This window comes from Marmota monax, unplaced genomic scaffold (genome assembly GCF_021218885.2).
Source record: "Marmota monax isolate L192 unplaced genomic scaffold, Marmota_monax_Labrador192_F-V1.1 WCK01_AAM20220418_F8-fsc00027, whole genome shotgun sequence".
NCBI classification, from domain to species: domain Eukaryota; kingdom Metazoa; phylum Chordata; class Mammalia; order Rodentia; family Sciuridae; genus Marmota; species Marmota monax.
In genome coordinates, this window is record NW_026694617.1 from 16,843,248 (window position 1) to 16,869,663 (window position 26,416).

Consider the following 26,416-nt stretch of genomic DNA (forward strand, 5'->3'; position numbering starts at 1 on the left):
CTTGGGAAGGCCCAGAATTTATTGTTTTTCGATACTAACAGGGGCTTTGCAGGACACGGGTCCAGGCTCCCCATATCCGACCAGGGCGTTGTCTCCACAGCTCTGGCCAGGGTGGCTGCTGCTCACCAAGGGGAGACCTTAGGCCTGATGAGTCCTGGTCTGTTATCTTCCTGTCTCAAGGTGAAGCAAGGAGCTGCTCCCAACTGGGGCTGGGCAGAGTGCTGGGTGGCTGGTCCCCGGTGAGCAGGACTGGGGGGCAGGCCTCAGGAGGGATACAGTGGGCCTCATGCTCCACCAGGCCTGCAGGGCACTGGCAGCCAGGAACACAGGGCCTCACACAGTGGGCTTCCAGGTCTCCAAGGGGAACATGCTGGTTGAAGCAGGTGCGGGGACAGGGTGGGCCACACTCATCAAACACAAATCCACGGTCCAGGGGGCAGCCCATCACTGCAGGCAGAGTGGAAAGCAGGGTCACAGGGATCCCCAACACTGCTTCAGTTGTATGCCCCCTCCTTGCTGGCCTGTAAGTATCGACCCCATCTGGGCTGAGCTTTGGGCTACCCTTCTTTGCACTGTCCCCTCCCCCAATGCTGGGCATCACCCCCTCACCACAGAGTGTAGGGCCCCGCCAGGCAGGTGTCACCCCTGCCTGGCGACAGTGGCTGGCATAGGCTTCCAAAACATCACAGAGGCAGGTGTCAGCTGAGGAGCCAGGGCCACAGGCACATAGGTCATACACACAGGCAGCAAAGAAGGGCTCCGGTGGCACCACAGCATGGCAGCGATGGAATGGGGAGGACCTCAGCAGCCCACACCGGGCATTGGCCTCACGCCTGGCACGGTAACCTGCTGCCCGGCATGGATCCACTTCCTGGCCTGCAGAACAAGGCCGGCCAGGCCTTGGCCCCTCTGGAACCTAGGTGGGGAGAACAACCTTGAGGTGAGCCTTGATCTTTGCATGTGGGGCCTTTGAAGCTCTTCCCAGACAGTCATTTGTTTTAACCTCAAAAATCTCCAATAAAAGCAAAGGAAGCACTGTTTACCTTCTCCTTGACCTCATATTACAGATGAAAGACCAAGGCCCACAGTAAGTGAGCAACTTTTTCAAGGTCAGCCTTTCACAGGTTCTGGCTCCTGTGCCACTCACCTGCCAGCTGTTCCCAAATGCAGCTTCTGTAGGCAGGAGCAGCCCGTCAGGGCCCTGCAGATCATCCTGGGCAAAGCCATTGAAGTTCCCACAAAGTCCACAAGTCTGGCCCTGGTAGGAGCCTGGCACGCTCACCTCCACCTGGGACTGCCCATCCCACAGTACCTGTGCAGAGAGGCCTGGGACTGGGAAATGGGGAAGGAGAAGGACCCCCAAAAGCCCAGGTTCATCATGGTCCCATGCACTGAGCTGGCACACCCTGTGCAATAGCAGAGGAAGATAAACAAGTGCAGACTCCCCATGGAGAGGATGTTGCCTTGGCCTGGGCCAAGTTGGCACATGTGGTGCATCCCAGGGCAAACACGACAGGAAGTGCTGCCATGGCTTCCATCTGTATCCCTAAACTGGGCCCAAGGTGGAATGCAGCCTACTTCCAAAGATTCACAGTCTCCTGGGCACTCGGGCTTTACACGAGACAGAGCACAATTGAGTCTGGATCAGAAGTGCACACAGCTTGATTTTAAGAATTTATAAGCTGTGCTTCTGGCCAGGGGCAGGGAACAAGTTTCTCTTCCACATAGGAATCAGGAGGAACCTCAGATACCTCCTAGGAGACCTTGGTTGACATCCTCCCGACCCCTAGGAACCCCATTCTCACACTTGAGAAAACTGAGGTACAGAGAAGGTTAGTAGTAGCTCAAGAGCCCCAGTGTAGTAGTGGCTGAGCCAAGATTAAAACTAGGCGCTGAACTCCTCTGGCTGCCCCCAGAGGTCTCTGTGCCCGATTTCTTTCCTGGGAATCCAGCAGAACTCTCCCACCTCCACTACCTCATTAGGTCCAGGATGTAAGGGTACTCCCACTCCCTCTACAGATACAGAAACTTTAACAGGCCCAAGACTCCCCAGCCCTGGGTTTGGAAGCAGAGCCCCAACCAGCTTTCTCCCTTTTGCCACACCTTGAGCCCAGGCTGGGTGTGCAGGATCACAGAGCGTCCCCACAGCTCCACATACAGCAGAGGCTCCTGCAGGAAGGGCAAGGCCACTGGGCTGCCATCCACCTGTAGAAAAGGCCAAAGTGGAATAGAGAGGTGCACCGCACAGGTCCAGCTTACCCTGGGTCTTCTGCTCACCATGACTGTCTTGCCGTGCAGCAGCTGCACAACCACATCTCCCAACAGTACTGCCACCTCTTGGGTCCAGGCCACACCTCTCCGGCCCCGGTCATTGTTGGTCACATGCACACTATGGGGAAAAAAGGTCAGTGTGACAAAGTTCAGCTAGGTCGTGTGTAGGGGTAAAGGGAAGGGAGAGGAAGTGCGCACCTGAAGTCCCCGCCATGGCAGTCTTTGGCCAGCACATAGCTGCAGCTGCCCTGGAAGTGCAGCAGGCGGCCGTCGAAGGTGCGGTAGTGGGGGTCTCCGAAGGCCATGCAGGAAGCGGGCCGGGGTAGGCAGCGAGGGCAGCAACTGCCAGGACTCAGGGCAGGGGCCTCGTCCTGGCCTCAGCCCCAGACACCGTCAGACCCGGGGAGCTCCAGCCCACGCTCTGGGAGGCCACCCCATCGCCCAGCCTCTCTCACGCCTGCTCCCGGGCTCACTGCGAGCGGACTCAGGGCACCACCTGGTGGCCACTCCAGGAACAGCACCTTCCCTCCTACCCGTCTGCTCCCAGACCCAGTGAAAACTCAGCCTCCCAGTCTCCACCCCTGTCGCCCTAGGATGGCAGTGCCAGGTGCAACCTTGCCTCCACTGCCTCAACCGCAGCACTCACCTGGCCACAAGAAAGCGGTGGACAGCGCTGGCTCTGGCAGCGCACAGTGCCAGCCACGCAAGAGCAGCTGGTGCAGGTGTCCACTGCCCAGTGCTCCCCGACAGCCACCTGACGGCCCTGGTGGACACACGACTGGGTGGGAGCTGAAGGGACAAGAGACACGATGGGTTGGCACCTCCTCCATACATGCGCCAGGTCTCTCTTCCTCCTCCCCATCTTTCTGGCCCCTCACCTTGGCATTGCTCACAGCAGCTGCCAGGCTTGGGCACTTTCAGCCAGCCATGGGGACAGGAAAGGGCCTGGCACTCCTCGAGGTGACATTCCACATGACCCCGCTGCAGACAACATCCTTGCTGTAGGCATTTTCTGCAAGACCTGGAGTCCCTGGCCTCACATTTCTGGGAGCCTCCTAGGCAGCAGCCCCTTCTGGCTGCCTACCCCTACCCCACAAGAACACCCATACTGTGATCCAAGCAGGGAATAAAATCCAGCCCTCAACTCCTTACCCCAGCACAGAGATGCCTCAGCCCCTCAAAGACCCCATATTTGCTGATGGATGCCCTGCGCTCTTCTCTGGGTCTATCTATATGGTCCACCCCTCCCCCACCACATCTTCTCCCAGGTTACTTGGCAGGTGCAAGCAATGCAGGCGTTGCTGGGGTCCCGCCAGCTCTCTCCATCGGCCACTCTCCGGCCACTGGCCTCTACCACACATTCTAAGGAGAAATGAATGGGAGCCGTCCAGCTGTGCCCTCCCTCCCTGGAGCTCACTCTGAGCATCTGGGTAGGGAATTGCCCACCCGATTCTACCAGCACCTTGGTGGTGCTGATTTCCTCAATCAATATGCAGAAAGCTGGATGTCATTAGGGCCAGAGGCCCAAACGGCCAGAGCCTGGAACCCTTTTCTGGACCAGCTGCTAGATCCACAGTGCAGTGTCCTGTTAGTGGCCTGAGGTTCCTGAGATCTTGGAAAAGCCTCAGGCCAGGACTTGAGAATCCAGACTTCATCCCCCACCTCCCTCTGCCTCATGGGTCTCTTCTCCACCCCAACATATAGCCTCTCCATTTCTACAACAGAATAAAACCTGAGTGCAGACCCCAAGCCACCTCCTGAATGTCACCACCTCCCATGTCTCTCCTGGGATCCTTTGTGAGGGTGAGGCCAAGGTTGGTCACTTACCCTGGCACACAGGGCAGCAGCTCCCTGGGGGAATATGATGCTCCAACAGGGGACAGCTGAGCTGAGGACAGGCCCGGTGAGTGCAGAGCCATGTCAGGTCCTGTTCATTGTCATGTGAACACAGTGGGTAGAGCACAGCAGAGTTGGCAGGACATAGTTACGAGTAGGATGTGGGTGAGATGTGACATTCAGGACAAATGGGCAAAGTTCAGGTGAGCCCACAGACCACAGAGGAGGATGGGATTCAGAGCCCCTAGGGCAGGAGGCCTCACCTGGCACTGGCAGGTGTAGCAGGGGTCTAGTGGGGCCAGCTCAGAGCCCAGCAGGCCCTCTGTGCAGTTACTCAGCGCCTCTGTGAAGACAAGACCCAGTAGGGGGATGAAAGGGTCGGGGGCAGGGACTGCTACCCTAGCTTTCTCCAGAGTTCCTGGGCCCAACGTGTACTTACTAGCATTTTGACTCCAGGGAGGATAAATGTGATTTCCTTTAGCTCAGCAAAGAAAAGTTTGGTCTTTCTAAAGGAATTTTGCCAGGTATCAAGATGGGAACCCTGAAAACTGATAGTATGACTCCTTCAGCCTGAGGTCACTAGGAACAGCCAGACTTCTGGACTTGCTCTCTGTTACTTCCTTTTATATAATTTGGCTCAAACAGAATAACAACCATAAAGAGCCAGACCTCCCAGGTTCTATTCCTGTCTCCAGCACTCAATTCCTGTGCCATTTTCAGGCAAATTAATCAACCTCTCAAGGCCTCAGTTTCTTCATCTGTAAAAAGGTAATTGTGAAAATTAAATGAAATAGTGTTCATTAGAAGCCCTATGTGCAGTGTGTGGCATGCATTAGGTGCTTAACAAATGATCCTTCTTCTAATCTCCGGAAGTATTATCCACTTCTAACTCTAGCAAGTATTTTAAGAATAGTTCTCCCTGATGGATGGTGGTGATAGGTGCATAATTATGAATATTTTTAACATCACTGAACTATACACTTAAATATAGTTAAGGTAGTAAATTATACATTATATGTATTTTGCCACAATAAGAAATTATAAAAAAGGGAGGAGAATATGGTCCTCATCCTATAAAGCACATTTTATATATGTGGGATCACATTAGCCTGCCTTGCAAAGCTAGGTTATCATTTCAAAGCTGGTATACTAACAGATGCTGAAAAAATATTGCTTTCACAACAAATATGTAATGGCTATGTCAGGTAAACTGCAAGGATTAAATCCAGGAAATAAATCCAAGAAATAATTTGACTGTCTTTCTTTTGGGGGTGGTACTGGGGATTAAATCCAGGAGTGCTCTCTGCCAAACTACATCTCCAGCCCTTTTTACTTTTTATTTTGAGACAGGATCTAACTAAATTGCTGAGGGTCTCACTAAATTTCTGAGGTTGGCCTCAAACTTGTGATCCTCCTGTCTCAGCCTCCTGAGTTGCTGAGATTATAGGTATGTACCACTGCACCAGACCAATTTGACTATCTTTTTGTATTTGAATGAATAACATTTCTTTATTCTTCCTACCAATATTTATAAGTCATTATTCCAAAAAGAAAGACAAGGAGGGAGGGACAGACAGAACAGAAAACAGAATAGCTCCCTCCACCCCTGAGACTGACCATTCAATGTCCCTGCTGGTCCTCACCTCACAACCTGCAAGGAGTCAGCAACTAGCCCAACTGCCACCCTGCAGCGCCACCTGCTGGGCAAAAAGCTGTACTAATTGCACTCCACTTGAGAGCTGCAAGGGGCCATAGCCAGCTTCCCTCTCTCCCCTTGGGGCTGTGCAGACCACACGCGCCAGTGCAAGGCTTACAGAACAGTCCCCTGGAGCCAGGAAAGGGTGGGAAGGGGCAGGGGAGGAGAGCTGGCTAGCTGTTCCAGCATCAACGTGGGGTGGCTGCCCTTCCCTCATCTACTTCCGTCTCCCGGGACTCACGGGCACAGGTGGGGCAGCAGTGCTGGGCATCAGGGGGCAGAAGCTGGCTAGGTGGGCAGCCCAGCAGGCTGGGACACTGCCGCCGGCGACAGTGAAGGCTGGGAGGCCCCTCAGGCTGTGACTACAACAAGAATGAATGAGCCGGAAGTGGGTCCCAGGCCATGAAAATCAAGAGCCACCCCCTTCCCTGGTCTCCGGGTACCCCATCTGCTTGCTGTGCCATTCTCCAGGCTGTGGGTGGCCCAATCTGAAGAGAGTGTCTCCCTAAACTAGCCCCCCCCACCCGTGTCCCAATTCCCAGAGGTGATGTCCCTTCCCCTTTTCAGTCACTTGGGCCTGAACCCTCATGTGACTTTTGACCTTCTGTCCTCTCATGCCACCCCCTCGCCATCTCTACTTCCTCTCTCCTGATCTATGACATCATTCACCTTCCATAGCTCACCATTACCTTTCGATGCATTTGCACTCCAGTTGGCCCTTCCGCGCCCTCTACCCCCCCACCCCACAGTCTGTCCAGGAGCGCTTGCGCACTGCTCACTCCACACTCGGGCCCTGCGCCCTGTGTCTCGACCCAACCTTCTGGTCCCACTGGCTCAAACCCTGCCTCAGCTCCTGGCCTCAGGGTCACACTCCTGTCTTGGACTCCCATGGTGCCTGCTCCATGCAATATCCGGCTTGGCTGGGCCTCCCCAGGATGCCCCCAGCCCTCAGCTCCACCCGTCCTACCTCACAGATGCACAATTCGCAGGGGTCAGCCCCTGGCTGGAAGCTCTCCCCAGGCTCATACTTCCGACCGTCATGCACACAGTCTTGGGGGTGGGGTAAGAGAGAGCAGGGAGTTTTCAGGCTGGCATCATGCCAGGATGGGGTTATCCTCCCTCCAGGTCCCCCTCACCAGGAACTGGGGTGAATGTAAGTAGGGAACCACTTCTCCTGGAGCCACCCCCTCTGCTGCCCAGTCCAGCACACAGGGAGGTATGACCACCATGATCCCTCCCTGTCCCAGGCTCCTAGTACCAGAGCAACGAGGGCAGCAGTCAGTGGGCCCCTGGTGGGGCTGGGCGCAGGAGCTGACACACTGGACACTGGCACAAGTGACGATACCCTCATGACACATGCAGGAGGAGCAGGGGCTGTTGGGGGGCACCCAGCTACTGCCTTCAGGGTGCTCCTCCCCATGAGCGAGGCAGCCTGCAGTCCCAGGTGGACAGGAATAAGCTTTGAGTCTGAGATCTGAACATCTGCCCCTGTCTACCACCCCTGTGGTCCCCAGGGCATGTGGGCACTAGGAAGGGGTCTACAGGGATGTAGCAGGGAGATGCACAGGGGCAGAATTCCCATCTGTGTGGAGGGGTCAGAGCACCTGGGTTCTAATCCTGTTCTGTTTCTGCTTGCTAGAACAAGCTGCAAGCAGCAGGCACTGTCTAGCATGGGCAGCACTGGCATACAGCAGGTGGGTAATATATGCATTTGGAATGAATGAACAGCTCTGTCAATGACCATGTGCCTCAGGTAACTCCAGGCCTCCGTCTCCCCTATATTAAATGGGATTGCACCTGTCCTGCCGTCCTGTCCTCTGGGGGCAAGTGGGGCTGCTGTGCTGGCTTTGTGTGAACTACACCATGCTGAGCAGTGTCTGGGTGAGGGGCAGCAGGCAAGCTAAGAAAGGCTCATGTTCCTAGCTAGGATGTGTATCTCAACTCTGCTACCTACTCACCCCAGTGACCATAGGCAAGTGTGTTAGCTCTGTATACTCCTATTTTCTTTCTTTCTTTCTGGGGATTGAACCCAGGGCCTTGCGCATGTGAGGCAAGCACTCTACCAACTGAGCTATATCCCCAGCCCTGTACCTCTGTTTTCTTGTCTGTAAAATAGATGTAATGACAGCACTTATCTGGGAAGATTCTGAGGAAATGAGATAATAGTAGTAAAGTGCTTGCTCAGAGCCTGGCACATGGTACATGCTCAATAAATGTCAATTATCATGATTATTATTATGAATGGGGTGTGGTTAGGAAGAGGGGCAGCTTCAGGGAAATCTAATGAGCACCTGGAAGGGTGGTCTGGGCAGGGAGAGGGAGGAAGAGCTGAGGTGGACTAGGCTGACAGTCAAGGGCAGAGGCAAGAGAGGGACAGAAGGTGGACAGGGAGGTGGGAAGGCAGCAGAAGAGCTGAGGGCAGAGTGGGGGGCAGATGGAGGGATACAGGGTAAGGGGCTGAAACGTGGGGCAGCCCCGAGGGCCAGGCATACCTCTGCAGCGAGGGCAGCAGCTCCCTGGCTCTGTGACCTGTAACAGGCAGGGCAGGGGTGGGCACTGCAGCCGCACACAGCTGACCTGGCCAGCCTGCAGGAGATGCAGAATCAGAGGTTTGCCACCAAGACCTGGAGGCGCGGTGGCCCAGCCTCGCCCAGCACCTTCCCAAATCCCTGCTGTACCTGACAGCGACACTGCTCACAGCTGCCTGAAGGCCCCTCAAACTCCTCCCCATCCTGGTACTCCTGGCCTTGAGAGAGGCAGCCTGTGGGGGACACACTTCCTGGGTGGGGGCCTGTGCCACTCTGCCCTGCCCAACCCCAGGCCTGAAGACATGGAGGGAAGGAAGAGGGGGCCCCAACACATGGAAGGGGACTCACTATGGCAAACAGGGCAGAAGCAGGGTCCTGGAGAGGGGTGCGTGCAGAGAACCGGGGAACATGGCTTCTTCTTGCAATGCATGGAACCTTCCTGGGAGAGAGAGGCCATGCTGCCACATCTGACCCCCAAGTCACTCCATTGCACCTTCAGACTAGGCTGTGCTGCCATTTGGCAGGTGCTCCTACTAAACCTGCTAGGCCCCAACCCCCTCCCTGGCCCAGGAAACCTAAGCCCAACTGTGTCCCCAAGACACTGCAGGCAGAGGGAACTACTTGTGGCCTGGGTGGAGATAACCCCTTCCAAAAAGGATAAGAGATAAAGGTTACCAAGTCCCCAGAGGCACTGCTTCACCTGGCAGGTGCAGAGGGAGCAGGTGGGATCAAGTGGATCAGGAAGGGTTTCTCCAAGGGCAGCAGTGACCCCATGGTAGAAGCATCCTGGCAGAGTGGGGAACACAATGGGAAGGCCGCCATCAACGGAGTCCTCTGCTGTCACATGCACACACACACACACACACACACAGCCATACCTGGGGGCCTCCCTCAAAGCTTAGGGAGAGATCAGTGTGGCTAGGAGAGGAGGAAAGTAAGGGATGTGGAGGACAGCCATCAGCTAGGCTGCAGATGGCAAGATTTGCATGCTCCTGCACGTTTCAGACCCAAAGACTGAAGAAGCAGAGGGGACAGGTGAGCTGAAAGACTGCTGAGAATTTCCTGTCCACACAGGAGGAAGACATGTGGCACAGGCACACTAGATGTGGGACAGGTGGGCCAGGCCAGGCAGGGTAGGCTAAGGAAGCCACCCTCCTGATTGGTGACTCCAGGGCAAGCAATGGGAGCCATCAAACAATTTGAGTAGGGCCTCGTGGCATTTTAGGAAGAGAGCAAGACAGTTGGAGAGTCTTTCAGTATGGAAGCCAAAGGACCAGGTATTTGGTGTGACAATCTGGTGTGAGTGTGGATATGGTGTGAGAGGAGTCCAGTGAGAGTGTGTGTGTGTGTGTGTATCAGGGGAAGGCTGATGGGGCTCAGCTGGGTGGCAAAGCTCCGGACTTCTGGCAACCAGGGCCCTGGGGAGCCCTAGCAGGAGGTATGGCAGGTGTGGACCTACCCTGACATGTTGGGCAGCAGCGCCCAGGTGGGGTGAGTGGGTGGCTGCAACCCAGAGGCTCACAGGGCTGGTGGCTGCAGGTCACAAATCCTCCCAGGCAGGTGCACAGGTTGCAGGGCTCTCGGGGATCTGGGAATTCCTGGAGACTCAGGTAGGACTCCCCCAGGTACTCACAGCCTTCCAGAGAGGAGAGAGAGAGGGGTGAGTATGGGCAGAAAGGGATGAGAGGAAAGCCAGTTACTTGGTTTTGATCTTGGGTCTAGCAGGGGCCAAGTCCTCAAAGACCTGGTACTAGGAGGAAGGCAGGGGACCAGTCCAGGCCAGGAGGCAAAGGAACCACAAGGGGACAGGTGGGTTTGGACTAGACAGCCTGTAAGAAAGTCCCCTGTCCATCTATAGGGGAAAGCCCAGGAGGATCTGTTCCTGAGATAAACACTCAGCAGGCCACTGGCAGAGAGCTGGGAGTAGCCCAAGTGGGTTAGGTGGTGGAGGCCCAGGGTATCCCCTTTCCATTGCTGTTTCAAGCCCTCTTGTTACTCAAGGAGGGTAATGGGGCCCCAGGGTGTGGTCAGCCTGTGCTGGGCTCCTCTCTGATGCTGACTCACAGCCCTTTTTAAAAGGAGAGGGTGAGCTAGGCATGGTGGCTCATGCTTACAATTCCAGCAGCACTGGAACCTGAAGCATGGGTATCACAAGTTCAAAGCCAGCCTCAGAAACTTAGTGAGGCCCTAAGTAACTTAGCAAGACCCTGTCTCAAAATAAAAGGGCTGGTGATGTGGCTCAGTGGTTAAGCACCACTGGGTTTAATCCCTGGTTCAAAAAAAAAGGAGAGTGAGCCTGAATCTCAGGCTCTAGTCTTGACAGGAAAACGTATCTAACTAGAATCTAACAATATTATATTTTAATTGTATTCATGTACTGTATGATATAACTCCTTTCTAAATAAATTTAAATTAATAAGTGAGTTCATTTGAAGAAAAGTATTAAATAAACTACAGTTGGTAGGAGGTGTATAGCAAAAATTTCTAAGCTAGTACAAAGACTTGGGAACTGGATCTGGTTCAACTCTTTTTTACAGGAGTTAAAAATTAGGCTTGGAGGGTGGTGGTAGTGCTGGAATTGTGGCTCAGTGGTACAGCACTTATGAGGCACTGGGTTCAATCCTGAGCAGTACATAAAAATAAATAAATAAAGTAAAGGTATTGTGTCCATCTACAACTAAAAATATTTTTTAAAAAGAAAGAAAAGAGGCTGGGCATGGTGGCTCAGGCCTATAATCCCAGCAACTTGAGAGGCTGAGGCAGGAGGATCTCAGGTTCAAAGCCTCAGCAATGGTGAGGTACTATGCAACTCAGTGAGACCCTGTCTCTAAATAAAATACAAAAAAGGTCTGGGGATGTGGCTCAGTGGTTGAGTGCCCCTGAGTTCAATCTCACCGCCCCCCCAAAAAAAAAGGGAAAGAAAAGAAATTAGGCCCAGGGAAATTTTTTAACTTGCCCAAGATCACACAAACACACGGTATCAAAGACAAGAGCAAATACAGACTTTAGTCTAGGACGTTCACTCTCTGAGGCTCCCTCTTCTACCCCATCTCCCTATACAAGGTCTCACTCTATTGCCTAGGATGGTCTCAACTCAAGGGTTCAAGTGATCCTCCTGCCTAGAGTAGCTGGGCTACAGTCCTGCATCTGGCTCAGAGCCTTTTTCTTTCTGTAAAAAGTATTCTAGGTCTTCCCAAGAATGCTGGCCCAGCTCTCCAGTCCTCCCCTGGCTCCCCTCAGTCCCTATCACCTGCCTCTCACCATCACAGACAGGGCAGCAGTCGTCCCTGGCGGGGAAGGGGCACTGTGCTGGGGCACAAACCCTGGGCTCGCAACGGACGCTGCCCTCCCAGCAGAGGCACGTGTGGCAAGCAACGCTGGGCGATGGGAAGCGCTCCCCGCTGGCGAACTCCTTCCCCTGGTACAGGCAGCCTAGGGAGAAGGGCGAGGGCTGGGCTGGGGGGCGGTGGGCAGCTAGCTCCCAGGCCCTGATGAAGGACAATAGTCCTTACTGTGTGCGTGTGTGTGTGTGTGTGTGTGTGTGTGTGTGTGTGAGAGAGAGAGAGAGAGAGAGAGATGGGGATGGAACACTGGGCCTCCTGCATCATAGGCAAGCGCTCTGCCGCTGAGCTACACCCCCAGCCCTCCTACATTCCTATTGAGAACCCCAGTGTGGGAGGCCGGGTGGTGGAGGGAGATCCGGGTGGCATCGAGGGCTGAGCAGGGGGCGCCAAGCAAAGGGCGCGGGCGTGGCCGGTGCAGGCAGTGGCCAGGAGATGAGGCCGCTGCCCAGTCTGGAGGAGACGCCCAGGCGGTACCATCGCAAGAAGGGCAGCAGGGTCCCTGGCGTGGATGGGCGCAGAGCGCCGGCAGGCAGGGCAGACGCTGGCAGGACACCGAGCCATCGAGGCAGAGGCAGCGGCGGCAGGGGTCGCTGGGTGGGGAGAAGTGTTCCTGGTGGCGGGCGGGGACAGTGAACCCGGGCCACATGCAGCCGGCGGGAGAAGCTGCGGGTCGAGAAATTGCAAGAAGAGCGTCCAGGGAGGGGGCGCCAAGGGCCCCTGGGGAGCAGCGGCTGAAGAGTGTGGTTCCTACCCGGGCACTGCGGGCAGCAGTCTCCCTGTGGCAGGACCGGCTCTGGACAGGGCAGTGGCGGGCAGCGGCGGGCCAGGCACTGCACGTTGCCTCCCTGCAGATGATGCCAGCCCAGTGAGTGGGAGGAGGCCAGGGAGACCTCCACCCCTTTCCACCCCATCTCGTGGACCCCTCCTGACTTCCCCAAGTCCCACCTCCACTCTATTGTTGCTCCTCTTTTCTGTCACACTCACCAGGCAGTGACACAAACGGCAGGGGTCAGAAGGGTGAGGGAAATCTGCTCCATTGGGGTACTCTTTCCCGCCATAGGCACAGCCTAGGGAAGGGGCAGCTATAGGTCTGGGGGAGGCTCTGCTGCGCCCAGGCCTAAATGCCTGTCTGGTGGGGCAGAGCCGTACCAGAAGCACCCCCTCCGGATCCCATTGACCTCACCACTGCAGTTGTTCTGGCAGCAGGTACCAGGCAGCGGGTGGGCACAGGGGGCCCTGGGGCAGGCCCGAGGCTGACAGAGGGCATGGCCTTCCTGACACTGGCACTCCTGGCAGGGGTCTCCAGGGTGGGAGAAGCTCTCACCATCCACAAACACCTGTTTCTCCAGGATGCAGTCTGGGCAGTATACAGTGGGGACAGGAACAGGGCAAAGGCTGACAGCACTAGGTACAGAAGAAAGCCCCTCTGCCCATGGAGTCCAGAGCCACTGGGAAAGTACCAGCTTGGGAGCTGCCCCCAAGGAGGGCGAGAAGGAAGAGGGCCTTGTGCACCTGTGCATGCATGTATATTGCTCCAAGCGTATGCTAGTGTGTGTGTGTGTGTGAGTGTGAGTGTGTGTGCATTTGAGCTTGTACCTGCAGGCAGTTTTGTCTCTGAGGGTGAAGAGGTGAAGAGCTTACACACATGTGCCTGGTTTGTGACACGCACCCTAGCACAGAATTCTCCATGCATGTAGAGATAATGTCCCACTGCACCCCAGCACCCAGTTTCCTACATGGCAGATGCAAACACTTGTTGCAGGACCCTGTTATTCAGGTGCATATGTGAGTATCTGAGAGGTGGGCATTGGAAGAGGAAGTGTACAAAGGGTTAATAAATCCCTACTTTCCACCCACCCACACCCTATAAGTTCCAGAGAATTCTTAGCTGAGTGGAACTAAAAATAGTTTAGAAAGCCATTGCTTTCAAAGACATCCATCAGGCTTATGGGACCATGAGCAATAAGCACATACCTGGACACTTGGGGCAGCACTGGCCGGGTCCACTCTGAGGCCTGGCACAGGTCATGGGAGGACAGTCGACCAAAGAGCACCTCACAGTCCCATCCTGGGAGCAGGGGAGAGGGCCATGGGGGCAGGCCCCAGGAGGGGCTCAGCAGGGCAGCACAAGCCTCAGCAGGTACCTCACAGCGGCAGGTGTGGCAAGGGCTGTCGGCATCCGTGAAGTTCAGCCCATTGGCATACACTTGGCCATGGTAGGTGCAGCTCTCACAGCTGGGACAGCAGGCACCTGGCAGGGCAGGCTGGTCAGGGTGGGTTGGGCAAAGCAGGGGAAGAAAGCCAAGATCTGGGCAAGAGTACTCACCAGGAGGCTGGGTGGGGTGCTGGCAAGGGGCTGGGGGGCAGAGCACAGCCCTGCACACAGGCACCCCATCCTGGCAGGAGCAGGAAGTGCAGGGCTGACCATCGGGCTCCCACTGGACCCCCTCAGCAAACTCTTCTCCATCAAGCACACAGGCTACAGCAAGGGGGGCTGTCACCATGGCAACTGGAAGACCTCCCACCTATCTTGTCCTCACCAACCCACAGAGACCCTGGCTCATCACTGCCCCCCCCCCCCCCCCCTTAGGCTCTGCACACTCTGGAATGATTAGTGGACCCTCCCCCTTTACTGCAAAGAAGCAAGGTCCCTCTCCACTCCCCTGGAAGCAGCACCCTTGGCAGTTGCCAACCCCCTCTCCTGTGGCCCCGACACACACCTGGGCAGAGCTGGGGGCCAGAGGTAGGCGGGCCACAGGGAGCGACTGGGCACTCCTGCTCCTCACAGGAGACCTCACCAGCCTAGAAGGAAGGCCAGGTAAGAGGTCCTCAAGGAGTGAGACAGACCTGGGCAGGAGACAGGATTGCCCACCTGGCAAGAGCAGCGGACGCAGCGGCCACTCTCTTGGAGACTGAAAGTCTCCTGGCTCTGATACTGGTGTCCCTGGTACTCACAGCCTGGACAGGAGGACAGGAGGCTAAGAGGACAGGGCTGGCAGCTGAGGGAGAAACCTCATGCTACCCCAAGGCATCCATTCCCCCCTCTGACAAAGAACACACAGCCATGTCTTCCTGGAGACCCTGCCTGCACCCCCTTCATACCACAGCATCACTTTGCCATGAGAAGGTGAGGTGGGGACTCTCCTGAGCGGGTACAAGGGAAGTGAAGTCCACCCACCTAGGAACTTCTCTGCAGCCAGTGCCTTCCCCTCCCATGGTCACCCCAGGCCCTACTCACTGTCACAGACTGGACAGCACTGCCCAGGGATCCTGCCTGGGTGTCTGCAGGGCACGGGCGGGCAGGGCAGAGGCTCACACTGGACACTCCCATTCTGCCAATAGGGTCTGGTCAGCAGGCAGCAGGCAGGCCAGGAAGCCAGGCCCTCCCTGCTAGGAAGCCACACTCACAGCACAGCGGCACTGCAAGCAGGGGTCCCTGGAGCCTACTGGCTCCCCGCTGCGGTGCTCCCGCCCATTTAGGAAACAGCCTGCAGAGAAGAGGTGCCCAGACTGCTCAGGGTCCCCTCCCAGCCTCACTCCTGGCCTTCATGGGAGACCCGAGCTGGGCGGGCCATCAGCTTTCTGAGCCCCTCTGGGCTCAGCACCCTGTTCCACCCACCAACTCACCATCACACACTGGGCAGCAGGTGCCTGGGAGGGGCCGGGCAGGGTATGGGCACAGGCTGGCACATTCTCGCTGGCGGCACTGGATGTGGCCCTCCTGGTAGAGGACAGGATGAGCAGGGGAGAGCTGTCAGGGCTCAGCCACATGGCAGAAACAGCACTGGAGTTCCAGCCATTTGCCCATTGGAGGTTGTTATGGGTTGAACTGTCCCCAAAATGCAAGTACCTCAGAATGTGATCTTATTTGGAAATAGGGTTATAGATATAATTAGTTACGAAGAGGTTAGCCAGTATAGATGCACACATCTGTAATCCCAGGAAGGAGTTTGAGGCCAGAGGATTGCAAATTCAATGGTAGAGTGCCCTGGAATTCAATCCCCAGTTCCCCCAGCCCCCCCAAAGGAAAAAAACAACAAAGATGAGAGCATAATGGTAGGTGGGACCCTCACTATGAGGGAGAGTGCTAGAGTGCTTGCTTAGCATGTGTGAGGCACTGGGTTCGATTCTCAGCACCACATGTAAATAAGTAAATAAATAATAAAGGTCCATCAATAACTAAAATAAAAAGTAAAAAAAAAGAAATCTCCAAATGTTTAAAAAAAGGGAGGGGGCGGGTAGTTTAGACCCAGAGACACACATGGGGAGAATGCCATGAGATGAGGGCGGAGATTCGGGTGCTGTAGAAGCCAAGGACTGCCAGCTACCACCAGAAGCTAGGAGACAGGCATGAAGCAGATCCTCCTTCATAGCCCACTGAAAGGACCAACCCTGCTTACACCTTGATCTTGGATTTCTGGCCTCCAGAACTGTGGGAGAATAAATTTCTATTGCTTGGGCCACTCAGTTGGGGTTCTTTGTTACGGCAGCCCCAGGAAACTAATATAGTATAACCTAGCGTATTACTTAAGCACTCCGTGACTTGTTATACCTACCTGGAAAAAATAGACATACTTATGGTGGGATGAAATGAGAGAAGGGTTGGCGTGGTGTCAATGGCTGGAAGCTGCTGCTACATTCCTGGGGTCTATTTGCAACAGACACTATCCATTCAATTCACTCTCCATCCCTGGGCTCTCTACTTTCAATCCCACCAGGGTATGGGCAGTTAATGACTCTTCTTACAGATGGCAAGGGCCCATGTGAACAGGGAGGGGGAGGACATGTTTCCAGTGGGGTTGAGCACCCCAGTGGCCTTCACAATGGAGTCCTACTCTTTAGCAGGCCATAGGAAACTCTGGCCCTGGCTCCGGTCCCCATGAGACAACCCTCCTCTGTGTACCTGCCTGACGTTAGTGCCTACGGGTCCCTAGCTTCTTGCCACAGACTGCCCTTAATTCCCTATTCCACTTTCCCCTCCTCAAATCTGACTCATCCTGTAATGTCTAGGCAAATATCATCCCTTCCATGAAGTTGTTCTAGATCTGTGCTGCCCAAGAGCAATGTAATGCAAGCCATGTAGGTCATGTTAAATTCTCTCAGAGCCAACTTTTAAAAAAATAAAAAAAGAAATAGAGAAAATAAATTTTAATAATATATTCAATTTATATAATATATTCAAAATATTATTTCAACACAAAACATGTTCATGAGCTATTTTACATTTTGTTTTATCTTAATACATCTTTGGAATTGATGTGCCTTGCACACTTACCTCATCTCAATTTTGACCAGCCACATTTCAAGGGCTCAGGGGACACATGCAGCAGTGGCTATGGAACTGGGTGCCAAAGTCAAACTGTGCTTCTCCCTCAGGGAGTTTCTGCCTGTCATATCTTGTCACCTCTCTCCCCTCCTTCTACCCCTGAGCTCCTTGAGTTAGGACAGATCACAAGCCCTGCCAGACACCTGTGCTTACAGCTGAGCACATAGGTGTGCATGTTAGGTCCTGGGCTCATAGCACCCAGGATTCAGTCTTCTCCATCACTGTCCCATCCCACTGCCCAGAGGATCTGTTCTGTGGACTGAAGTTGTGAGGGCAGGGTGGAGTGAGGGACAGCTCAGGTGTAGTCTTGGGACTCACCAGGCACTGGCAGATCTGGCAGGGGTCCCCAGGTGCAGTCCATTCTTGGCCATGGTCCCTGCGAGAGCCACCTTCTGTGCAGCCTGGGGCTGGGGACGGAGAGGCCTGGTGGGAGCTGGACTAGTACCTGGCATCAGCCTTCTCTCCCTCCTCTGCTCACATGCCTTCGCCAGACCAGGCCATGCCTCGGCCTAGACCCCAGGCAGGGTGAGGCCCCTTCCCTAGCCTACCCGTCCCCCGCCTCCCTTGGACAGCACAGGCACACCTACCTGCCCAGCTCACCCCTCTCTTTAACCTTGGTTATTTGTGCCTACATGCACAGTCCCACTAACATCCCCCCAACCCTGAGTGTCAGGTCCAAGTCTTCACTCACACTGTCCCCTCTTCCTGGAATGTCCTCTGCCTTTTGCCCATCACCCAGCTAACTGCTCTTTATCCTTAAGTGTTGCCTTAAGTAGCCTCTGGGATGCTTTCCTTCCTGTGTCCAGCTGGATTAGTTCTCCTTCCCCTGAGTTTCCTGGGTACCTGGCCCCAGCTTTTATTTCTGCTTTTATGACATTATTTTACAATATTGCTATATAACTCAGGTTTAGCCTCTAGTGGTCATCCCAGGGGACTGACCCCTTGACTTCTGTGTTGGGGTTCCCAAAGTAAAAAATCATGATCATTTATTATGCAACACTATGAGGTATAGAATATCATTACATACATCTTACAAATGGGGAAACTGAGGCACAGAGTGACTTAGAGTCCCACAACCACTGTGTGACAATAGCAGGATTTGAGCTCAGGCATTGTTGCTCCAGAGCAGGCTTACACTGGCGATGCTCCCTCACTGGTCAAATCATAGAAGAAATGGTGTAATAGCCCTACTGGGGACTCCGTTAGGAAAGGGTCAGGGACTCTCACCTTGGCAGGCTGGGCAGCAGTGTCCAGGCCTCAAGACTGGCTCAGGGCAGGGGCTGGGTGGGCACTTCCGGGGCACACAATGAACCAGGCTCCTCTGAAACACACCAATGGCTGTAACTCCACCAGACCTGGCTCCCAGAGCAGGTGTGGTAGGCAGGTGTTGGGCAGGGATGGAGGGAGAACTTTGGTGGCACAAGCTCTCAAAAGGCATGCGAGGGACTGACAGAGTGTTTGACATGGTCCAAGGTGGGGCAGGGTTGTCCAAAAAAGAGCAGACCTTGCAGAGGTGGCAGGGGACTCACCTGGCAGGAGCACTGGAGACAGGGATTGGAGCTGGGCAGGAAGCTGGCCCCCTCCTCATACAGCTGTCCCTCATACTCACAGCCTGAGGAGGGTTGCCAGGATGATAGATGGGTCATTAGAGAGCAGGGAGGGTAGACATCCCCCCAAGGGAAGGCATGACCCCAGGTAGGTACTGGACTACTGGGGCTGAGGGGGTGGAGCAGGCAGGGCAGGAAGTCACCTGGCCGGCAGACAGGGCAGCACTCTCCAGGTGGAGTGTAGCTCTCCAGGCAGTTGAGCTCAGAGCATGAAGGCCCCTGGCACCGCACGGTCCCTGCCTGTGGGCAGACACTGAGCCCTCCCTCCCTCCTCCCTCTCCACTGCCCAAGCTGGGTTACTCTGCTGACCTTGCAGGTCTAGCAGGCTTCAGGACCCATTGCCTGGGTAGAGGCAGCAGCCCTATCTGGCCCCAGATTGGCATGACATGGCCAGGCCTGGCTTGTGCTAAGCAGCAGGTATGTGGGTGGTGGCTGGGGCCAGGTGCTGATTCTCTTACCTGGCAGGTGCAGGTGACACAGGGCTCTGGTTGCCATGTTTCCCCAGCCCTGCGGCCCTCAGGGCAGCCTGCAAAACCAGGCCCAGGCCCACAAGTAAGAGACCCAGAGGACTGAGCACCATACCAAGGGAGCACCATTCAAGGCCCAGACTTCAGAGACTTTGATATTCATTGCACCTTTTCAGCAGATAGGAGTCAAGGGTCTGCCTCTAACATAATCAGTATATTTCTTCTATTTCACAGCAGATGGGAAGTGTGTCTTGAAAGCAGTGCCTTTTTTTTTTTCTTTCATCAAAAGCATCATGTAGGTTAACAGTGGCCCTGAGGCATCACATGCCCTGAAAGCTATGTGTGTGTATCCTTTTCTTTGAGTTGTACAATTTTATTCTTAAGGTGCTGGGGATGGAACCCAGGGCCTTGTGCATGCCAGGCAAATGCTATACTACTGAGCTACACCAGTGTCCCTTTTCTTTGAGATCCATCAACTCCCAAGGCTTTAGTCCTTGGCTCTGGACAAAATTCTCAGGCTGCATTTCCAGCCCTCACTGCCCTTCCTTTCTCAATACCAGCTGAGACTTGTCTCTAGATAGGGTTGCTAGATAAAATAGAGGACACTCAGTAACATTTGAGTTTCAGATAAATAACACATACATTTTTAGTATAAGAATGTCTTAAATATTGCATGGGATATACTTATACTAAAAATTTAGGTGTTATTTTAAATTCAAATTGAGCAGTGAACACACACACACACACACACACACAAAGTGGATCAGATTTAACAAGGCATCCTATATTTTTTTATTTGCTGAGTCTGACAACCTGTCCCCACTCTCTACTAGGAACCGGTGTCAACCCCTGTAGAGCTACTGCCTCCTCTTCCTTCCATCTCTCCTCATGTCACTAGACTACTGCTCTCCTAGTTTCCCAAGTTCAACCTCTGTTAATCCCTAGAATCCAACCAGTCATCAGTTCCTGCCCATCCTTTATAAACATAACCCTCTCCATAGCCTTCTGCCATACCTGACTCCATGCCTACACAATAGCCCTAACAGATCTGCCCCCGGCCCCATCTCTTCATCCAGCCCATACCAAATGAATATTCCCCAAACACTTCTTTGAACATGCCATACTCTGACTTTTTGGGCTTCAATGGCTCCCCATTGCCCCCTCCCACACTCACAAATGTCCAGACTGTAAGGCTTTTAGCAGCCTGTTCCCATGAACCTTCACTGACTGATGTGTGCCTTAGACCTCTCCCCACTCAGTTCTTGTGCGCAAAGGGCCCTCAATTACTCCTCCTTATGGTGAAATCCCACTTTCTCTTGAAGATCAGCTCAGGCAACCCCTTGTCTATAAAGCCACCCTGACTGGCTGGTCTGTGTCCCTTCCTCTGGCAAACCATATTCTACCTTCTACACTACCTCTCATCTATTCATTGGATCTTAGATCTTGTGTAAAATTAAATATACATTTATCTTCTCAACTAGATTAGAAGCTCCCTAAGGACTGGAAAAAGGTCCAGTGCCTGTCTCCCTTATGGCTCTTTCCCGAGCCAGGGTCAGAGTCTGATGACTTGAGCACTGATCATTTACTTCTCTAGCACTGAGAGAGGGAGCTAGCTTACTCACGCCCAGATGGCAGACTACAGCTCTGGGGTCCCTAGAACATGTGCAGGAGGGACAACTGAGCCTGGCAGCAGGCTGACCTGGTTCACAGTGTGCACAGCATGCTCCTGGCTCAGGGCAAGGTCCTCTTGGGCATGGCCTCTGGGTACAGGTTATGGTTCCTTCCTGTGGGAAGCAGACTAGAGTGGCTGCAGGGCCTCCAGAACACCAACCTCTCCCCAGGCTAGGCTTGTCAGGGAGCAAGAGGATGAGTTGGCTTGGACAATACGGGTTTTACTCAGCTCAAAGGCAGAAAAGACATGCCTCAGCCCATCACCATCATCCTTGACCCCTGAGATCCCTCTCTTACAAGTGCCTGCAACTTCCCAGGAGTGAATATCCTAGGAAGGGAATAAAGAACCTTCGTACAACCTCCCCCCCCTGGACCTTTCTCCCCCTCCCCTCCTCTCTTTACAGTCCTGGGAATTGGACCTAGGGGCACTCTACCTTTGAGCTACATCCCTAGCCCTTTATTTTTTATTTTGAGACAGGGTCTCACTAAGTTGCTCAGGCTGACCCTGAATGCAATCTGCCCGTCTTGGCCTCCTGAGTGGCTGGGATTAAAAGGTGTGTACCAATGTGCCTGCTAAGTGCTTTCACAGTGGAGGAGTGAGGAAGAAAAGGCTGAAAGATGATGGCTTCTGGAGCTGGGAGAGAAAGAACAGGCAGGCAGGGAAGGTCTGAGATAGAAGACCAGGAAAGTGGAAGGGTGGGGACGATGAGGGTCACACAGAGGATAGAGTGAGGAAGGAAGACAGCCTCAGCCCACCACCATCCGCTATCCCCCATGCCACTGTTGGACAAGCCCAAATCAAAAGATTTGGGGGCCCCATCAAGTGCATGAGGATTGGCAGGGTGCAGTGACACATGCCTGTAATCCTAGTGGCTTGGGAGGCTGAGGCAGGAGGATCTCAAATTCAAAGCCAGCATGAGCAATTTAGTGAGGCCCTAAGCAGCTCAGTGAGACCCTGTCTCTAAATAAAATACAAAAAAGGGCTGAGGATGTGGCTTAGTGGTTAAACATCACTGAGTTCAATCCCTGCTTAAAAAAAAAAAAATAGTGTGTGAGGATTGAATTCCAGAAGCAGAACCACTCAGCAAAGTCTGGGGGAGGGGCAGGCAGAACCCGTCACCCAACATCCAGCTACCACTTTGTCAACAGATAGCTGAAGTGAGACAGACAAGTGAGAAGGTCAGGTTTGGGACAACTAGCTATGTCACAGGAACTCACCTGGCAGTGGCAGATGGTGCAGGTGTCTGGGGAGAAGGTCTCTCCATTGCTGTAGGTCTGACCATTGTGGCTGCAGGCTGAGGAGGGGACAGTGCCACCACTTAGGTACTCAACACTATCTCCAGGTCCTGAGGCAGCACCAGTAGGTGGATGGGGTGGCACAAACCATGGCAATGGGGCAGGTTGGGCTGGGGACCACAGCGTGCAGCCCCATCCTGGCAGATGCAGGCCGTACAGGCATCAGGCTCCCAACGAGCCCCTTCAGGCCAGATGCGTCCCAGCCCCCAGCACTGGGAAGAGGCCAGATGGCACTCACAGGATTCTAGCCGCTTCACCCTTTCCTGCAAGTCCCTGTTCTGGGAGAAGAGAAGGGAAGGGGTAGCAGGCATTGGCTCAGCTTCCCCCATTTCTCATGGATTTGTGGGTACAGAAATTGAGGCAGGATAAGAAGGAAAATTGACAATTCCAGAGCAGAGGTCCCCCTCAATCAGCATTTAGCTCAAATAGTTCTCAGGAAACACAGAGCTCCCAAGTCCCTCCTTGGACAAAATGGGGACCTGTCCTCCACCCAATAGTTAAAGACTTCTTTACCCATCCAGAAGCTTCCCTGGTGATGCATTATATGTAGGAGGGATTCTTTAATATTTGCCAAACACATGAGAGACTGAAAATCTGGATGAACAAAACAAAGAACCTGCAGGTTCTTCATGAAAAAACAGATGTTAAGAACTATTCGGATAAGAACCACTCCATGGGCATTTAAACTTAAACTCTATTTTAGGGACCCCAGGCCACCCACACCCAAGCCCACTCTCCTCCCCTGACTATGTAAAAGCCATACTACCCAATTCGCAGGGCCCTGCCCATCATACCTGCTCTCTGAGCTCCAGCACCTCAGCCTCTAGCTGTCCCAACCGCTCCTCCAAGGGCTGTCCAGCAAGGGCCAGGGAATGGGTGTGTGCCTGCTGCCTGTAGTCATGGATGTCAGCAAGCCCAAAGGGTTCCCTGGGGACAACATCACCTGAAGGACACAAGAATGAACTGTGGGCCTACAGGAGAGGGCTGGCAAGGTTTCCTGAGTTCTGTCCTCTGAGCCATGCAGGGGAGGAGGATCACCTCCTGAACTACACTCTGTCCATCATCTAAGGAAGGGGACAGAGACTATGGGGGTGTGGTAGTGAAAACTGGGGTGGGGACATGGGAGAAGGCGGAGGAACAAAAGTGGTCCAGACCAACTCTGCCTCCTAATTAGGTGTGACACCCAGGGATACTGATCTACTAGGGACACAGAGCGATCCAGACCTGGGCCTCCCTGCAGCCTGCCCTGAATCTCTGATGACTTTGTCATGGGGTGGGAATGTCAGGATCATCTATCATTTCTTGGGTCAAAGAAGATCTAGGGACCTGACATGTCATGCTGGAAAGGTCCAGGGCCAATGCAGACTCAAGTGCAGGATTGGGGATGCTAGACTCCTACAAGGGGGCTTCTGTAAGTAGCCATGATCTAGTAGGAGTCTTTTCATGAGAGCAGTCCCACCCTCCCCTGTCTGTCTACACCTGTCAAAAAAAAAAAAAAAAGGCACCACTGCAGGAAAGGTGCTTAGGGAGGGGCAGTTGTCCCCCCACCCCTGCCTGACTACTGTTTCACAGGCCTGTGGCAGAGGGTCTGGTGATCCCACAGGAAGCAAGGCCAGAAAGCAGGGCCTGGCTGCATTTCCTGAAGAATTTTGGGGAAGTGCCAGCAGGGTCTCCACTAGCCTCTAATACCCCAGGCCCAGTGAAGACAGACCTCCCTGGGTTTAGATGATGCTATGCCAGAGCAGTGGGGTGCGTCTCTAAATTCAGGCCTGGGGTGGGGAAGGCTGCTGGCACAATCTCACTTTGATCTCTCTCTTGAGTCAGGAAAGTAAGGAGGAGGCAGGGGGCAACATGCTGACTCCAGGGGTTGCTTCCCATAGACATCCAGGTGGGGAAGAGGGTGGGCAGTGGAGGGTCACCAGGAGGAGGTGAGAGAGGAAGAGCCTGAGGGAGGGGAGTGAACTTTCATAGCTCAGCTCGCTTGTGAGGCTAGTTTCTGGTGTCTGAAAGGGTTTCTCACTGGGTCTATGAGGCAAGGAAACAATGTCCCCCTACAGCTACTACCAAGCCAGAAGGGGATTCTAGTTCCAGACTGAACTTGCCTCTTTGTCCAAATTCCTTGGCTTGGTTAATGCCATCCCACCAATCCAGATACCTAAGCCAGAAATATGGAGCTCAGCATCCCTCTTTTATACCCCGCCCAAATCCCCCTAAAACATGCCCCTCCTTTCCTCTTCCCTCTGTCTCTACTGAGAGTCTAAAAATCTCCCTAGCTTCCAGCTAGCTGCTCCTCTCTCTCAGGTGACCTTCTGAATTACAAGTTGAAGTCTCTCATCCAAAAGCTCAAATGTGACCTCTCACCAGCTCCACCCATCTTTCCAGCCTGCCCTGCTACTTACCCCTATCAGAGATTCTAAGCCCCCAGATTTACATCACCAGCACTCTCATGTTCTCATTTCCATCTCTTGTGCAGGTCATCTTGTCACTGGGAATGGCACTTTGTCTTGGCATGACCCCAAGACCCAACTTCCTTCCCATTCACACACCCACCATGTGGTCTTAGCATCTGAAACCTTCCACCCAAGCACGAGTTTATCCGGCTTCACCCTACCGCTATGGCTCTGCATCCCAGGCCACTCCTCCAGTCCTGCTTAAGCAGGCACAATAAGGGGGTCAGGAAGGCCCAAGGGCTCCTCTGGCGACCCCAGGTGAAGACAGGGCCAGTCCCTCACCTGGAGACACCTGCTGAAAGGGCTCCCAAGAGTGGCATAAACCTGGTTGCTCCCTTCTAAGCCTCCCCCTGTTCAGTCCCTGCAGAAAGCCCTCCATTCCTGCCTGTCCCCTGGCAGAGGGCCAGACTCAGAGTCAACTCCCATGGCCGAACTCCTTCCCCCACCCCCCACCCCGCTTCCTCATGACAAATAATTAACTTCAGACTAGCAGATTCAGGGCTGCCTCTCTCCCACCCCACCGCTGCCTGCAGGAACCCCTCTGCCCAGATAGCCGGAGGCCCTTTCCCATTCCTGGACTTCTGCCTTAGTCGCCGTCTCCCCAGCCCCCATCGCCCCACAGATGGGGAGGACAGAAAGGACCCAGGCTGGCCTGAGGGGCTCGCAGCCCGGCTGAGCAGGGAGGAGCAGCCCGGGCCCCAGAGCGTCCTGGAGGCTGGACGGAGCAAGAGGCGGGGGCATGCTGTGGTCCCCAGGTCCTTGGCTCCCAACTCACCTCCCGTGGCGACGCTGCCTGCAGTCAGTGCCAGGCTCCCGAGCTGCAGGACCAGGGGCAATAGCTCGGCCCCTGCCATGGCCATGCTCGCTCCTCCCGCCCAGCTCTGCTTGCCTTGCTGTCTACGGTCTCGGCTCAGCAGGCGCTGGGGGAGGCGGGGTGGGGAGACAGACCGCCTCCCACCCAGTCTTTGTTCAGGGAGGGCCCCTGGCTTCCATCATTCAGCCCCGTGGCGCCTGCTTCCCCGATGGGCACCTCGCCCAGGGGCCCCAACCGGGTCCTGACCCAGAGAGCAGACGCAGTCCCCAGTGGGGCGGGTGTGGGGGTGGGGAATGTCTCCTGTATGTGATCCAGAAGGAGACCCTGAACATAAACACAAAGTCACTGCTCCTGGGGCTGGGGCTGCCTGTCTCCCTGCCAGTGGAAACCTTCAGGGTTTCTCAGTTTAGCTTTGCCGCATCTCAGGAGTTTATGGGAAAAGCAGCTTGAGACCTGGGTTCAAGTCCCTGTGCTGTCAATTCCATGTGTCTTTCCATAGATCCCTAATTTCTCTCAGGGCCTCAGTTTCCCTGTTTGTAAGCTGCAGGTCACAATATCTGCTTTAGAGACTTGCAGGGAGGATGAAGGGAGATTATGTAGATAGAGAACTAAGGAGGGCCAGGAGAGGTGATGCAAGCCTGTAGTTCCCTCTACTAGGGAGGCTGAGGCAGGATGATTGCAATTTTGAGGCCAGCCTGAGCAACTTAGGCAGATCCTTTCTCAAAATAAAAATAATGAGAATTAAAAAGGGCTGGGTATGTAGCTGTGTGGTAGAGTACTTGTCTAGCCTGTTTGAGGTCCTGCTGTTTCATCCCACAGAGAGTGGGGGGCGGAGAGAGAGAGAGAGAGAGAGAGAGAGAGAGAGAGAGAGAGAGAGAGGATATGAATATGAATATTTAAGAAATGGTTGGCACATTGTAAGTAGTCAATAAGTAACAAATAATAATAGGTGTTATACCCAGTCTCAGAAATCAAGGGCACCCAAACTACTCCACTCTCCACTCATGAATTTCTTTCCTGGAATGCACTCATCACCTCCATCCCCCCATCACTCCCAGTCTTGGCCCCAAATATTGAGGCCTCCCCTTACTGGGTCCCAGCCTTCCTTCA

At 54.2% G+C, this 26,416-nt stretch overlaps 1 protein-coding gene across 4 annotated transcripts; it reads right to left on the reverse strand.

Annotated features, from left to right (window-relative positions):
- On the reverse strand, positions 1 to 25,490 carry Kcp (kielin cysteine rich BMP regulator). 4 transcript variants are annotated; one of them, XM_046422356.2, is made up of 42 exons: positions 25,268 to 25,420; positions 22,837 to 22,985; positions 22,131 to 22,320; positions 21,965 to 22,041; positions 20,775 to 20,859; positions 19,067 to 19,134; positions 18,752 to 18,848; positions 18,531 to 18,613; positions 18,229 to 18,322; positions 17,320 to 17,408; positions 15,303 to 15,396; positions 15,084 to 15,163; positions 14,914 to 15,007; positions 14,548 to 14,633; positions 14,396 to 14,477; positions 14,002 to 14,154; positions 13,820 to 13,926; positions 13,650 to 13,743; positions 12,859 to 13,032; positions 12,660 to 12,742; positions 12,427 to 12,520; positions 12,150 to 12,338; positions 11,593 to 11,763; positions 9,791 to 9,967; positions 9,032 to 9,117; positions 8,680 to 8,770; positions 8,482 to 8,564; positions 8,296 to 8,389; positions 7,062 to 7,235; positions 6,771 to 6,853; positions 6,045 to 6,165; positions 4,371 to 4,450; positions 4,099 to 4,198; positions 3,545 to 3,633; positions 3,150 to 3,252; positions 2,918 to 3,060; positions 2,470 to 2,642; positions 2,278 to 2,389; positions 2,104 to 2,205; positions 1,148 to 1,312; positions 610 to 916; positions 1 to 447 (listed from the first exon to the last, which is right to left on the reverse strand). In XM_046422356.2, exons 1-42 carry the CDS (start codon positions 25,350 to 25,352, stop codon positions 176 to 178), a joined length of 5,073 nt encoding a protein of 1,690 aa, XP_046278312.1. In that variant the 5' UTR covers positions 25,353 to 25,420; the 3' UTR covers positions 1 to 175. The 4 variants fall into 4 exon arrangements, 2 of the variants coding, with proteins under 2 accessions (XP_046278312.1, XP_046278315.1); XM_046422359.2 differs by lacking the exons at positions 1 to 447; positions 610 to 916; positions 1,148 to 1,312; ... (2 more) ...; positions 2,470 to 2,642; positions 3,545 to 3,633 and having other exon boundaries at positions 2,946 to 3,060; positions 25,268 to 25,484; XR_006846743.2 differs by lacking the exons at positions 1 to 447; positions 610 to 916; positions 1,148 to 1,312; ... (4 more) ...; positions 3,150 to 3,252; positions 3,545 to 3,633 and adding an exon at positions 5,751 to 5,804 and having other exon boundaries at positions 4,165 to 4,198; positions 25,268 to 25,486.
- Between the last annotated feature and the right edge of the window lie 926 nt (positions 25,491 to 26,416).

Bases quoted from the DNA above. Each gene is read 5' to 3' on its own strand.
- Kcp (XM_046422356.2), bottom strand. From the start codon at position 25,352: ATGGCCATGGCAGGGGCCGAGCTATTGCCCCTGGTCCTGCAGCTCGGG. The intron at 15,164-15,302 runs GTGAGTTGGTGG...TCTTCTCTGCAG, and splicing joins CTGCTGCCCAGTGTGTGATG to GCTGTTTCCTAAATGGGCGG. The intron at 6,854-7,061 runs GTACTAGGAGCC...CCCACCCCCAAG, and splicing joins CTGCTGCCCTCGTTGCTCTG to ACTGTGTGCATGACGGTCGG.